This window comes from Phascolarctos cinereus, unplaced genomic scaffold (genome assembly GCF_003287225.1).
Source record: "Phascolarctos cinereus isolate Bilbo 61053 unplaced genomic scaffold, phaCin_HiC Scaffold_5;HRSCAF=322, whole genome shotgun sequence".
Taxonomy (NCBI): domain Eukaryota; kingdom Metazoa; phylum Chordata; class Mammalia; order Diprotodontia; family Phascolarctidae; genus Phascolarctos; species Phascolarctos cinereus.
Genome location: NW_027555958.1, coordinates 216,428,829 through 216,442,056, shown reverse-complemented (window position 1 = coordinate 216,442,056; position 13,228 = coordinate 216,428,829). Strand labels below are relative to the sequence as shown.

The window sequence follows — 13,228 nt, the reverse complement described above, 5'->3', positions numbered from 1 at the left end:
ATCAAATTTGAAACTGACTGACTTCTCAACTCCTCCTTTGTACCTCGCCCCTCTCCCCCCAAAATGTCCTGAAGTCCTTCAAATTGGTAAATTGGCATAGCTTATCATTTTGTTTTCATTCAAATGAACTCACTTTTCAGTAAAGGAAATATTTCTTATAATTGATGGAATGAAGTAAGCAAGATAACATCAGAATGGGATAAGTCAAAACTCAAAAACCAGGTGGTGGCATCACCAACAAAATGCTGTCTTGGTGTCACCAATCTATTTTAATTTCTCTTATCTATATAGCCCACTAACTCTAAACATAGATCTAATAGCAGCGCATAATTTATGCAAGTCCAGTTTTGACTGAGACCATAAGAGGAGAAAGAACACAGTGACAGTAGTTCTGTCCATGAAAAATCTATTCAGTACACTCAAAGAAATGCATTTCAGGAGAATCGTTTTCTACTTACTACAATTGGACAAATAGTAGCCAGCTGATCGTAGAGGTATCTGGCTTCAGATATACTACAAGCCTGGAATGTCACCTGTTAGAAAAGCAGAAAATTACTAACATCTTCAAACCCAAAATATCATAATGAAGAGGAGGGCCAAGATTGGTGTCATGTCATAGGGTACTAAGCAAAAATCATACAGACCAATTTGTATTTTAAAAGCTGACTCAGAAGACTGGACAGAAAACCAGATATGCCCATGTCCTAATCAACAACCTGGCATTTCACTTAAGCTGAACCAAGAGTCTGGAAAGTTTTCAGAAATACAATTAGATTGGGTTGCACAGGAAAATTCTTGTTTGCCAACATATTTACTCCAACCCCCTTTCCAGTTATTTGCAATGAAAAATTCTATTTGGCAAGGTGTTTGGTGATATTTAGAAGGCATAGGTTCTGTGAAATAAAAGGCAGTTAAATTTCATTTTTAAACACAACACACACACACACACACCCCTCTCTTGTTCTTCCCCCACCTCGGGCTCCCCCCACCCCCTAACTTAATGGAAATCATTGGCTGTTTGGCAGTAGACAATGCCAGATTAGTTCACTCAGTCAGAGTCAAACTGGTTATTTTGATTCATGTAGAGGGAATAGTTGATTCATTGAACTTGTTTTGTATCCTACTGGGATAGGCTAAAATCTATTCCATGACTACAAGGTCATAGCTTCAAGATTTGGAGGGTTGCATCCCCTTAATGAAAGGATTGAGGATGTAAGGATTTATTCTCCGTATCATTTAACACATGCCACAATCCACAAGGATTTCCCCCTATCACAAGGAGGAAAATTTGATCTCAATGCTATCACTGAGACTTGGTGGGATGAGACCTATCATTGGAATATGGCACTAAAAGAATGTACCCTATTTAAAAGGAACCAGATAAATCAAAGGTGGGGGAAGGCAGCACAAATTAGCATTGCATATTAAGTAGATAGAATCATGCAGAAACCAGAGGGAAAGCATGGTCTAAAAGACCAGGATGAAGATATGAGGCAGAAATCAAAGAGGAACTGTCATCAGAATATTTTGGTTCACCTGGACAAAAAAGAGAGAGAAAGATCTAGGAGAAGCTTGGGCTACAGATGGCAAGTGTGACACAGAATCATGGCATAGTAGTCACGGTGGACTTTAATAAGGCAGACATTTGCAGGTACACTTACTTCCAAATCAAAACAGCAAGTAACTTCTTCATTTACCTTAAGGAGAATACCATCCTTAAATAGGTAGGCAAACTAGAAAGGAACATTCTTTTCTAGATAAGATTCTTCTCAAAAGGGAGATTCTGTTAGTATGAAGGAAATAAAAGGAATCTTTGGAGGGAAATGACTATCTCAGAATTTGGCACCGAGATGGAAAAAAGAGCTGGGCATAGTCTGGCTCACACCCTAGATGGAAGAGGTGTGTGGGAGGAAGAAATTTTTATGAAGGGTTGCTATGAGGACTATATAAGCTCTGGACCAAGATTTTAGAGAAAAAGTCAGCCCATGAGAAATGGGAAAGTCAAGGATAAAATTCTGAGGACACAATGAAAAACAATTTTCATTAAGAGGAAAAGGAAGTGTTGTCTAAGGAGTCTGAGGCAGATGCACAGAATACTGCCCCACTTAGATTTTAAAAAGCCAAAAGAAGGAAGCAAAGCCCTTTAGTAAAAGAGAATGTGGTGAGGATAGCTTTATAAGAATGTCAAGAGTGTTAAAGTTCAGGACAGCCTGAAGCTGATTTAAGAAAAGCCAAGAACAACAAAAAGGACTGGTTTTCTTTTAAGGAAGAAAGTGATAGTGGGGAAAAGGAGAGAATCAAAGAAGAGACAGGACTGTTGTTTGAGGCAGATAACCAACTACAGAGAAGGCTGAGCTACCTCACCCTTATTTTGCTTGTTTTCTCTGTCAAGGAAAATGACCTTTGAATAGCAAGAAACAGAACAATAAAAGTTAATGAAGAGTTGACCCCCAAAAGGATGAGTTCAAGTCACCAGGTCCAGAAGAATTAAATTCCAGTGCACTAAAAGAACTGGCAGATTTTTATGCTGAGCCAACATTTGTTGTTTTTGAGAATGGAAGAGGTACATGACGTGAAGAATGGTGAAGGTCCTAATTGTTATTTTTTTTTAAAAGGGAAGAGAATGGAATGGTCTACAGCCAGGAAGCTTAACTGATTCCCAAGAAAATTCCAGAACTTACTAGTAAAGAAAGTGAGTATCTAGAAAAGAACATGGGGGACACAAAGGGTGCAGATCATGACCAAGAGCAAGTCAATGCCAATCTACCTTACTTCCTTTTTCTTTTTTTGGACAAGGTCACTACATAGGTAGATCTGGGAAAATACTGTAGATAGTTTCCTCAGATTATAGAAAAAGCTTCTGATAAAACCTCTACTCTTGTGAAAAAGATGGAGAGATGTAAATTAGATGACAGCGTAACTGGAGACAGGAGGGCTGGGGTGGGGGGTGTCTACTGGTTGAGTGGCTAGATTCCAAAGAGAAGTCATCAATGGTACAATGAGGTGTATCAGGGATCTGTTCTTGGTTCTGTGTGGCTTAACTTTTTATTGATAACTTTGATAGAGGCATAGATGACATGCTCATCAAATATGCATTTGACACAAAGCGAGGAGGGATCATTAACACAATGGAGAAGATGGGGTGCCAAAATTCAAAGATGATTGAAACACCAGATTCAAAAAGATCCTGGTAGGCTAGATTTATAGGCTAAATTAAGAGAAATATCAATAAGGATAAATAAAAGTTTTAAACTTGGGCTCTCAAAAAGTGAACGTCACAAGTACAAGAGGGAAGATAGCGCTTGTTGGGGTGGAGGATTGGGGGGAAAGGGGTGGTGTCTGAGGACCACAAACTCAATAGGAGTCAATAATGCAAAATGGCAGCCAAGAAAGGTAATGTAATCTTAGGCTCCATTGTGAGGCACAGGGTCCAAGGACAAAGACATTGCTGGTCTTGCTGTCCTCCATCTAAATCTGATGACATCAGCAATGTTGGAGACAACGTGGGACCACATTTTTAAAAAAGACAATAGTAAGTTAAAAGGCAACTGGCTAAAGGATTTAGGGACATTTACCCTGTATAAAAGAAGACTTAAGGTGGATGTGATGATTGTTATCTTCGAGAATTTAAAGTGCTATTACTCAGAAGAGGGAACATATTTGTTCCGATTGGCTCAGAGGGAAGAACTACGAACAATAGGATGAAGCTTCAAAGAAGTAAATTTGGGCTTCCCTGTTTGGGGGAAAAAACTTCCTAACACTGAGAGCTATCCAATAGTGGGATGGGGCTGTACCCAAGAGGTAGTGGGCTCCCCTTTACTAAAAGTCTTTAAGCAAAGGCTACACTCATCAGGTATCAGTCTTTGAGGTATGCGCTGAATGCCTCTGAGATTCCTTCCAACTTGATTCTCTGATTTTATTTCATTTGAGAACCATAATTATTCTTAGTTGGGAAAAAAAAGGGGGCATATACATGGACATAAATTTTAAGAAGATTTATGCATATACATATGTATGTATACATACACATGAAGGGAGAGAAGGAAAAGGGAAGTTAGGAACACAATTCCAAAGGTATACATGGGGGAAAAACCCTATTTTGTTGCTACAAACAACATCTCATCTACTACCATATCTCTTTATACCTGCTTTTTATATTTAAAATCAGAATTTAATCTTAACCCTCATGGCCATACTGATATGGGAAGGGGATTCAAAATATGATCTGATTTCTTTCTACTGCTTATAATTTGAAGTAGATTTTTAATATTTTAAAGATAGCTTCTTTTCAATACTAAGATTACTACAAGTTATACTTTAAAAGTATGATAACAAGTTGGTTGGTTTATTTGTAATGCCTAAGAGTAAACAAGCATAACTGATGATAAGAATCAAAGTGAATGGTTCACTCAAGTTTACTATTTTTAGTGGCAGCTGGGGTTGGCTTAGTTCAATTTAAAATTTTTTTTTAAAAAACTGCCCACACCAAGGTTGATGATGCTTGAAATTCTTTAATTTCTGTCTCAGACTTTAGGCTCTATCAGAAGATTAAAATGTAAATCCCCCTGGAATAGACTTCATACCAGGCTTTCCAAGCCATGTGCACCATAATTAAAATGGAATTTATTGGATCTATTTGTGAGAGTAGGTTTTAGGGACAAAATACAAGGTTACTGAATACTTGGGGGATAAGAACAAGGACAAATGAACGGTGGGAAAAGGGTATAAAAAAAGGAAGCCTGGGTACCAAATAGATATTTTCCTTAGTATACAATTATACCAAAGTCCAATCACAATGGCAGTCAGGATTCGGCATGAATTTCTGAATTCAGTGCAAAGGCCACACAATGTTCCACTTGGGTTAGTATGTCCTGATGTCTAATAGGGAAATAAAGATCTATTTTTGGGGGAGACTGAGATCACTGCCTCAGGGCAAAGAGAAGCTACAAGAAGAGGACAAGATTAAATATAAGATGTCATCAAGCTGGCCTCCCTAAGGTGCAGAAAAAGACCACTGACTATAAAATTTATGCTCCCGGTCCACTGTCTATAGGAAATCTGGATAACTGATTTTTCTTTCCTCTAAATGTGGTAAGTTTGTCTTGAGCCATCCATATCCAATATACCTTTTTTTTTTCTAAAAGAACTTATTTGCCGGAAATGTTAACTGAAGTGATAATGAATGTGTATTGTGTGACTTGTTCCAGAGTACTTTTCTGTGTTAACCAGCCTGAGCCTTAACTTGAACTAAATAAGCATCTCTATTCAAGAAACACAGCTAATAGAACCATGTGGGGGAGTGGATGTGGTGGAACAAGGAACAAGGGCTAGCAAGTCATCTTGCTCCCTGCATTCTTTTCTAACAGGAATGGTGACTGTTAATTTAAAATAATCAAAGAAAAAACAAGTCTTACTAATCTAATGACATCCTTCTTAAACTTTAAATATCAAGAATTATTTGGATTGTATTTTAATTAGATTGGATTGCTTAAAAACTTTGATTTATGAACTAAACTACTGCTCCTGAACTGGCTTTTACAGTGTTAAAATTTAGTCTATTCACCATTTACTTTACCTAAACAGTGATACACTCAATCCAGGCTTTAAATCTCTGCCCCCTAAGTATGTTTTATTCTTCAGCACCATCTAAATTTTATTGCTACTCTAGCTGTCCTTCTCATCACCCCAACACTGCCACCTCATCCCAGCACAAAATCATGCCAACAGTTGGTGTTAATTTTTTTAATGAGAGTAGTGACAGGAGAGGGAAAGAGAACACAGGTTCTTAGATAACAAGGTAGAACTCCTGACAATTTACCAAGGAATTTGGGCTGCAAGGAGGCTTAGATAATTATGATCTAACACCCTCCTCCCCCATCATTCCCCCCAGTTACATATACTGTCCCAAATTTCCCAAACCTTTATCTACTATCAGGATTGCACTAGACCTGGCAACTGTTGAGCCCTAACAGCGAATATGATGATGAGGGTGAAAATTACATGGTTACGCTTCTTTCCTAGTGATTAGCAAATATTAAGTCACTAATTCTCCTATTCCTGGTTACCAATACTATTTGTTGGCTTTTTTCATAAGATTTCACAAAGTACTACCTACTTTGCTCTTCTACCCATTTGTATACTTCTCTCATTTTCAGCATGACACCCAGTTAAACTAGTTACATTTAACTCTTTACTTAGAATAATAAAGATTTTCCTGCCTCCTCCCTTCTAAGATTTGCTTTTATAAGGGATCTACAGAGCATGCTAGTGAATCTTTTCCTCTCTTACTACATTTCCATCTCCAGAGGTTAAATGACAATTTAAAGAAATTGTCTGGATGGTTATAATAATAATCTCAAGAGAAAACAAAATGAAAAAGACACTAGGTCTCGCACACTTACAAATCTTCTACTTACCCTCAGCCCTACTACTTCCAGTTTCTATAATAAAAGTTAAATGATGACAAAATGAACACAAATGAAATTTACACATACACACACAGGAGGCATCCATATCCGGAGAAGTAAACAAGTCCTAAAAAGCAAAACTCTAGCTCTTAATTATTGACCCCAAAGACTTGCTGACAATTACTAACAGTTATTATTATTATTATTATTTTTTAAATATGATATAAAATATTTTTAAGGCTGAATAAAAAAGGTAACAATGTGAAAGGGGAAAAATAAACCACATAGCTATATCCCCCAAAAAGTAAGGAATAAAAATAAAGCATGGGTGTCTAAGAGGGCTATAAAAAGGAAACTAGATATTAACTGACAAGTAACTCTTTAGAAATAACACAAAATTCTACAAAAAGGTAAGAGCAAAAGACGATCTCTGGTATAATAAAGTAGTTTGTACAGTCAGTATTTCCCTACATGAATTTTATTAACCAAATCATTTTATGGCTTAAAAAAATTGTTTCCTTCAATAAGCCTGCACATGCTAGACAGATGTTACAGGTCAATACTCATGTACATGTCATCTACAACACTGGAGGAGAAGGCTTATGAATATAAGCAGCTCAGTTTTATTTGGCATTTTGAATTCTTAAGAGTGTTCACTGTGTAAGATAAGTTTAGGGTGAGTCAACACTGAAAAGCGGCATATTTACCTTTCCTCTACCCAATAATAAGTGGACTCCTTACTCCAGTGCTGGTGCAGAGATCACCAATCCAGGGCCTGCGGAAGCAGCACTGGCCAACCGTCATTGGTGGGGGAAGAAAAAAAGTTTCTGCACCTTAAAAAGGTCAGAACAGCTCTGGACATTGTTGAGGCTTTTAAAAGGACAGCAATAGGCAAGGAGACAAACATGGTCACCAAGAAAGAGAGATGTGGGAAAGATGGAGGGCAAGAGGAAATAAAAGTCAAGAGCTTTGTGTTTTTGCTTCAAAATTTAATTTTTTTGAAAACCTGAAAACTTACATAACATTTTAGGAACATGGCTGTTCTCTTAGAAAGAAAATCTATTGTTAAAAAGCCTTTCCATAACTTGGCAATGCACTGCTCATTAACATATATGTGGCAAATGACTTTTTTTGAAAAAGAATTTCAAGTGGTCAAGATATCTTTTGTGTAATTCAATTCAAGAAGCATTAAGTGCCCACCATTATGTGCCAGGTTCCAGGGATACATTAAATGGGGGGGAGGGGCTCTTAACATGGGGGTGTGTTTGTGAACTTACTCTTTTTAAAATATTTTTGATAACTATTTCAATATACAAGATAATTAAAAAAAAACCAACCTCAGCTCTGTTTTTAGCTACTAACGCTTGACTTCTATGACATTCTGTAATTGGTTCCCTTTGTAATCCTCCCTATTTTATGATTTAAAAACATGATTCTGAGAAAGGGTCTGTAGGCTTCACTAGTAACTGTCAGAGAGGTCTACAACACAAAAAAAGTTATGAATCCCTGCACTAAAACATCAATCTAAGTGAGGAGAGTGATTTAGCTCCTCCTCAAGCCTTCCTAAGAAATGGCAATTATTTCTTTCACTTCTTGAGATGTGACTACAGGTTTCTGCTTTTATTTTCTTCTTTCATACAGTCTACACATTAACTATGCTTAACAAATATTTTTTCATGGCAATATTTGCAGAAGGCAAGAAGGATGGGAGAAACAATTAGTTGTAAGTCCATGTTAAAGTTTAAGCTGAATGGGAAAATTGTCCCTCTGTAAGTAACAAAATGTTTCCCCATTATAATTAGACCAAGCTTATTGACATTTTCTTTGGACTTCTATTCTTCCCGTTAGAGGGCCAAACTCTGTCGCCACTGGCCAAAGGCCTTGGAATAGTTAATGGTAAACAGAGAAACAGCAACGAGATCTTTGTCAATATCATGGAATTAATTTTAAAACCAATAAGCTCAAGGGCTTAACTGTTCTCTAAGTCTTTGGAACCAAGACACAAAAATTTAGATACACAATTGAAATTCTAATTCTCTTGTCCTAAAAAGGTCTTATTTTCTGAAGTGAGTATTTACTTATAAGGCAATTTACTCACCACTGTTTTGTGTTCGGGAAGCCTCACAAATAATTTGCCTAGATCAATCATTTAGTACAGTATGATTCTCAAACTATCTCCCTATGCCCAACCAATCTCTTCAAAGAGAAAAATCCTGGGCAGAGGGAAAAGTCCTGATAGTGAAGACATTTCTTAAACATTTAGTAGATTAGAACTATTTTAAAATAGAAAACCAAGTGACATATTCAAGGGCATAAGTATAAGCTTATGTGTTGTCAGTGGGCTATCTGGCAGCTCTAGGTAGGGCAGAGACAGGTAGTCTGGGATTTGAGGGACTGTAACAGTCTTTTTTTTTGGGGGGGAAAGTGGGAAGGGGTTAGGGATGATGAAGAGGCAGCATCACCATGTTTCCAGACATACATTTCTACCCAGCAAAAATGACTAGGACTGGACAAAAACAGCCTGAGGGATGATTCCTTAATCACCTGACCAATTTCATTCAACCTCTAATACCTGACCAAAAGAAAAAAAAATATAATCTGGGCAATATTTACTCTCACTTTAATCTTTTGGATAAGGGGTTGAACAAGTATTCCTGGTAATACAAAATGAATATCACTTACACTCATAAAACATAAGAGCTGGAAGACACTTTAGAGATTTAGTTCACAGATGAGCAAACTGAAGCCCAGAGTTGTTAAAGTGACTTTCCCAAAGTCACACAAACGATCAATGGCAAATCCAGGTCAAGAACTCAGGTCTTCAATGTTCTTTGAACTAAATATTATGATACTTCTTAAGTGCTAAGATAGCATCACAGATTCAGATCTGGAAAGGACCTCAGAGGTCAAGTCTATAAGCATCATTTAACAGCTGGGGAAACTGAGTCCTTCTTGGGGTGACTTGTCTGGGGTCACACAACTAGTGTGCCTGAGGCAGGATTTGAACCCATACCTTCCTGACCTAAGTAGAACCACTCTATCTACTATAATCAAGTTTATGGGTATGATCATTAATAGTCAGATACCTGGGTCCCTTCAGGTCCAATAATAATTCATATTTTGGCTCGGAGTATAATGAGGGGCAGGGGGTGGGTGGAGTGCTACTAAGGTTTTAGTACATGTTTATAACCCTGACTAAAAGTATACGTCTATAAAATTGTGAGGTTTAAAACAACATTTCTATGGGTCCCATTCTCTAGGCACAAATCATACAGAATCCTTTCCTCCTTGTCTCAGAAAGCCCTGCTAGTCTTGAAACCATTGCTGGGGTTTTTGGTAAGAATTCATTTTCAAGTTGGGGGCGGTGACTCAATGCCTGTAGCTCCTGCTGCCAGGGACCCTGAGGCAGCTGAATCGCTTGAGCTCAAGAGTTCTAAGCGGCAGTCGGGCCAACGTTAATTAGTTGGTACTAATTCCAGCTTCAACATGGTTGAGTCTCTAGGAGTAGTGGGGCCACTGGGCTGCCTAAGGGGAGGGTGAACTGATTTGGGTCAGAAACAGAGCAGGTCAAAGTTTCTGGGCCAATAGTGGGAATTGGGCCTGTGAGTGACTGCCGCACTTATAGCCTAGGCTGATATGGGGATCCTGTCCAAAGAGGGAAAATCATTTTCAAAATAAGTTTTTCGGGATATTTCTTTTTTCACTAGAAAAAAATTACACATCAGACAGTAGTACTCAGCTGAGCAAGGCAGCTTCATGGTTTTAAAGAATGCATAGACAAAGAAGGGACTTTGATATATTTGCAACTATATCCAAGAAAGGCTACTGCTGGTTCAGGCTGACTCCAGGTTCATAAATTTAAGACCAGAAAGGAGTTTAGAGCTCTTTTAGTTCAATTCCCCCTTTTCACAAATGAAGAAACTGAGGCCCTGAGAGGTTAAGAGACTTGACCAAGGTCACATAGGTAATAAATGGCAGAACCAGAATTTGAACTCAGGATCCCAAATTCTAAATCCAAAGTCCTTTTCAATATATGAAACTAATTTCAAACTCTATAGCCATGAAAGACAAAGTTTAGGAGTCCAGGAAAAGGGAAAAAAAAGACATTTTTATAGCAAAAGAAGAGAAAGTTGTAGATTATTTGTCATTTTGGTTCAGAATTCACTAGCTAAGTCTATGACTGGCTTCAGTTTCTATACAAATTTCAGGCAATAAAAAATGACTTTTAATGGCAAAAATACATTTTGAAATTTCTTGATGGAAAGGCGCACTAGTTTTTCAGATTCATGCACAGACAAAAATTTAGACTTTCAGAAGGAAACAAGATTAAAAGCATTTGGTAAGAAAACAGCAGGTCAGTAAATGTGCACAGTTCAAGATGGGCGTGTGCAGGGCAATTATACTTCAGATACTTTTGAAATGATACCTGGAGGCAGCAGTTGCCCATCCCAAATCCCATCGCATCCATGTAAATATGATTTGGCTGAGCGGCTTGGGCAGCTTCATCGTCCTGGGGAAACGTTTCTATGAATGGAAACGGCGTATTCTTGTCCTTAAAGACTGCATTTAAAAAGGAAGACAATTGAGGATCAAGAGTTAGGAAAAATAAGTGAACCTATTAAAAAAACTCTTCCCTTAATTCATTCCCATCTCTCCCTGGCCCTCCTCAACAAAGACACAGACACAGACACACACACACACACACACACACACACACACACACACACACACACACACTCTTATCACTTACTTGGTACATTGATAACAACTTTTTCTCCTCTCCTGTGTCGGATATTCCTTGTTAAGGTACTAAAATGGAAAGAAAAACACTGAATTGGGCAAATTCGCCATGAAGGTAAAACATCAGGACAAATTTAAAACCACCAGTCCTTACACTGTGCCAGAAGAAGAGAAAAGCACATCTCTTCCCATCACCAGCACGTGAACCGAACAGTGAACGTACTGCCAGATTAAGTTAAGAAGTTGGGTTAGGTTTGCTTAACTCCTAAAATTCCACACAGCGGCATTAATATCCTGCTAGAATTCTTCCGCTAGACTAGCCTTTAGTCATGAAGCACTGTAGGTACATTTTTGCAGGAAGCAATATGTATCCATAACCCCTGTCCCCTTACACTAATAAATCTAGAATATGACCCATGGAACACAGTGCAAGTTCGTTTGCTTCCCCCTGACTCATTTCTGCTTTGGGCTAAGTCAGGGGTAAGGAACCTGGCCTTCTAGGTCCTTGGGTGTGGCCTTTCAAATGAGTCCAAATTTTACAGAACAAATCCTTTTATTAAGGGGATTTGTTCTATGAAGTTTGGATGTAGTCAAAGGGCAGCCCTTGAGGACCTAGAGGGCCACACGTGGCCTTGAAACCACAGGTCCCCTACCCCTGGGCTAAGTTAACAGCAGGATAGAAATCGATTTTCAACTTTCTACAAGAAAATAAAAAACAAACAAACAAACATTAGATAAACAGAGAGAAAGAAGTATATGCTTCATAGGTGGTCATGATGGGGTTTTAAAAAGGGGTAAATGCAGCTTATTCCAACACAGCTGAACAGTACTGAACTGTTGCCATGTTTTAGGAAACAAAAAGATAAGCTGGGGAATGTCCAGAGGACAAGAATCAGGGATGCTTAGACTGAAGAGAGGACTCAGGATAGGATAGCTGTTTTCAAGTATTTAAAGGGCTATCTTGTTCTGTTCGGCACAACCAGGAGCAACAGAAAGAAGTCGTGAAGAGACAAACTTGGGCTTCCTGTCAGAAAAAACATTAATAACAACCAGAGAGGTTCCAAAGTGGGCTAGACGGGGCAGCTAAGTGGTGCAGTGGATAGAGCACTGGCCCTGGAGTCAGGAGGACCTGAGTTCAAATCCAGCCTCAGACACTTAACAGATAATAGCTGTGTGACCCTGGGCAAGTCACTTAACCCCCATTGCCTCTTCAAAAAAAAAAAATTCCAAAGTGGGCTAGAGCTGCCTCAGGAGGCGGTTCCTCTACCGGACTTTTTAAAGCAAAGGACAGATGTCCACTTGCCAGGGTTACTAACTGGGTCTGAGTTTAGACTAGATAAGATTTGAGATCCTTTCCAACACAGGTTCTGTTTGCTACAGAAAAGAACATGGATGGGAGCAAATGGTATCAGAAATACTTAAATGAGAGAGTTGTCCTCTCGTGAAGAAGACCAGGGTTCAAAGCATCTCAGTCAATATGGGCTCCTTTATCCTAACAAGATATTGTCGACTGGCTCAGGTGTCCTCTCAGCTCTCATTTTAGTCAATAATACTTCTTGGAGCACAGGAATTCCTGAGATGATGAGTAAGGTGTTAGGAATCCTAAGCACAGGCCTGACACCGTTAGCTTGTTCCTATTGTTTTCGATGGCAATATTGAAATTCTGTGGTTCTGTTTCTTTCTCTCAGAAAGAGTTCTCTAACCAAAGGGTTATAGACTTAGTCACAGAATCAACAAACAAAAAGAAATTGCTGATGGAAAAGTTCAGGTTCCTGGAGAGGAAATAACCTTTCTCCTCCCACAAAGTTTTTGACACTGATGACTCCAATTTACTCTGCCCTGGATCTGGAATTTAGTTACACAGTAAGGAAACAAATCAGAGACACGTTCCTTTCATTGAGGCTTAACATCATGGCTTGGAAATATTAAAGGACACGATAAAATCCAACCAACCAGAAAGCCTTTAAAGAGCATCTGAGTACTTTTGCCTGCTGGGACAATGGGAATGACTCCAGGGTTACCAGGCCACTCTCAGATTCAAAGGTATCCCTATGTAGATGGGTTTATATGGAAGATATTTT

General features: G+C 38.5%; 1 protein-coding gene across 3 annotated transcripts in view; it reads right to left on the bottom strand.

Annotated features, from left to right (window-relative positions):
- GCLC (glutamate-cysteine ligase catalytic subunit) overlaps positions 1-13,228 on the bottom strand; it is an 80,429-nt gene that overhangs the window by 15,648 nt on the left and 51,553 nt on the right. For all 3 annotated transcript variants that reach the window (XM_020993857.2, XM_020993858.2, XM_020993856.1), the window contains 3 exons: positions 11,158-11,216; positions 10,834-10,967; positions 459-533 (listed from right to left, as the gene is read on the bottom strand). In XM_020993857.2, coding sequence (XP_020849516.1) covers positions 459-533; positions 10,834-10,967; positions 11,158-11,216 — 268 coding nt within the window. The remainder of the gene's footprint in view (positions 1-458; positions 534-10,833; positions 10,968-11,157; positions 11,217-13,228) is intronic.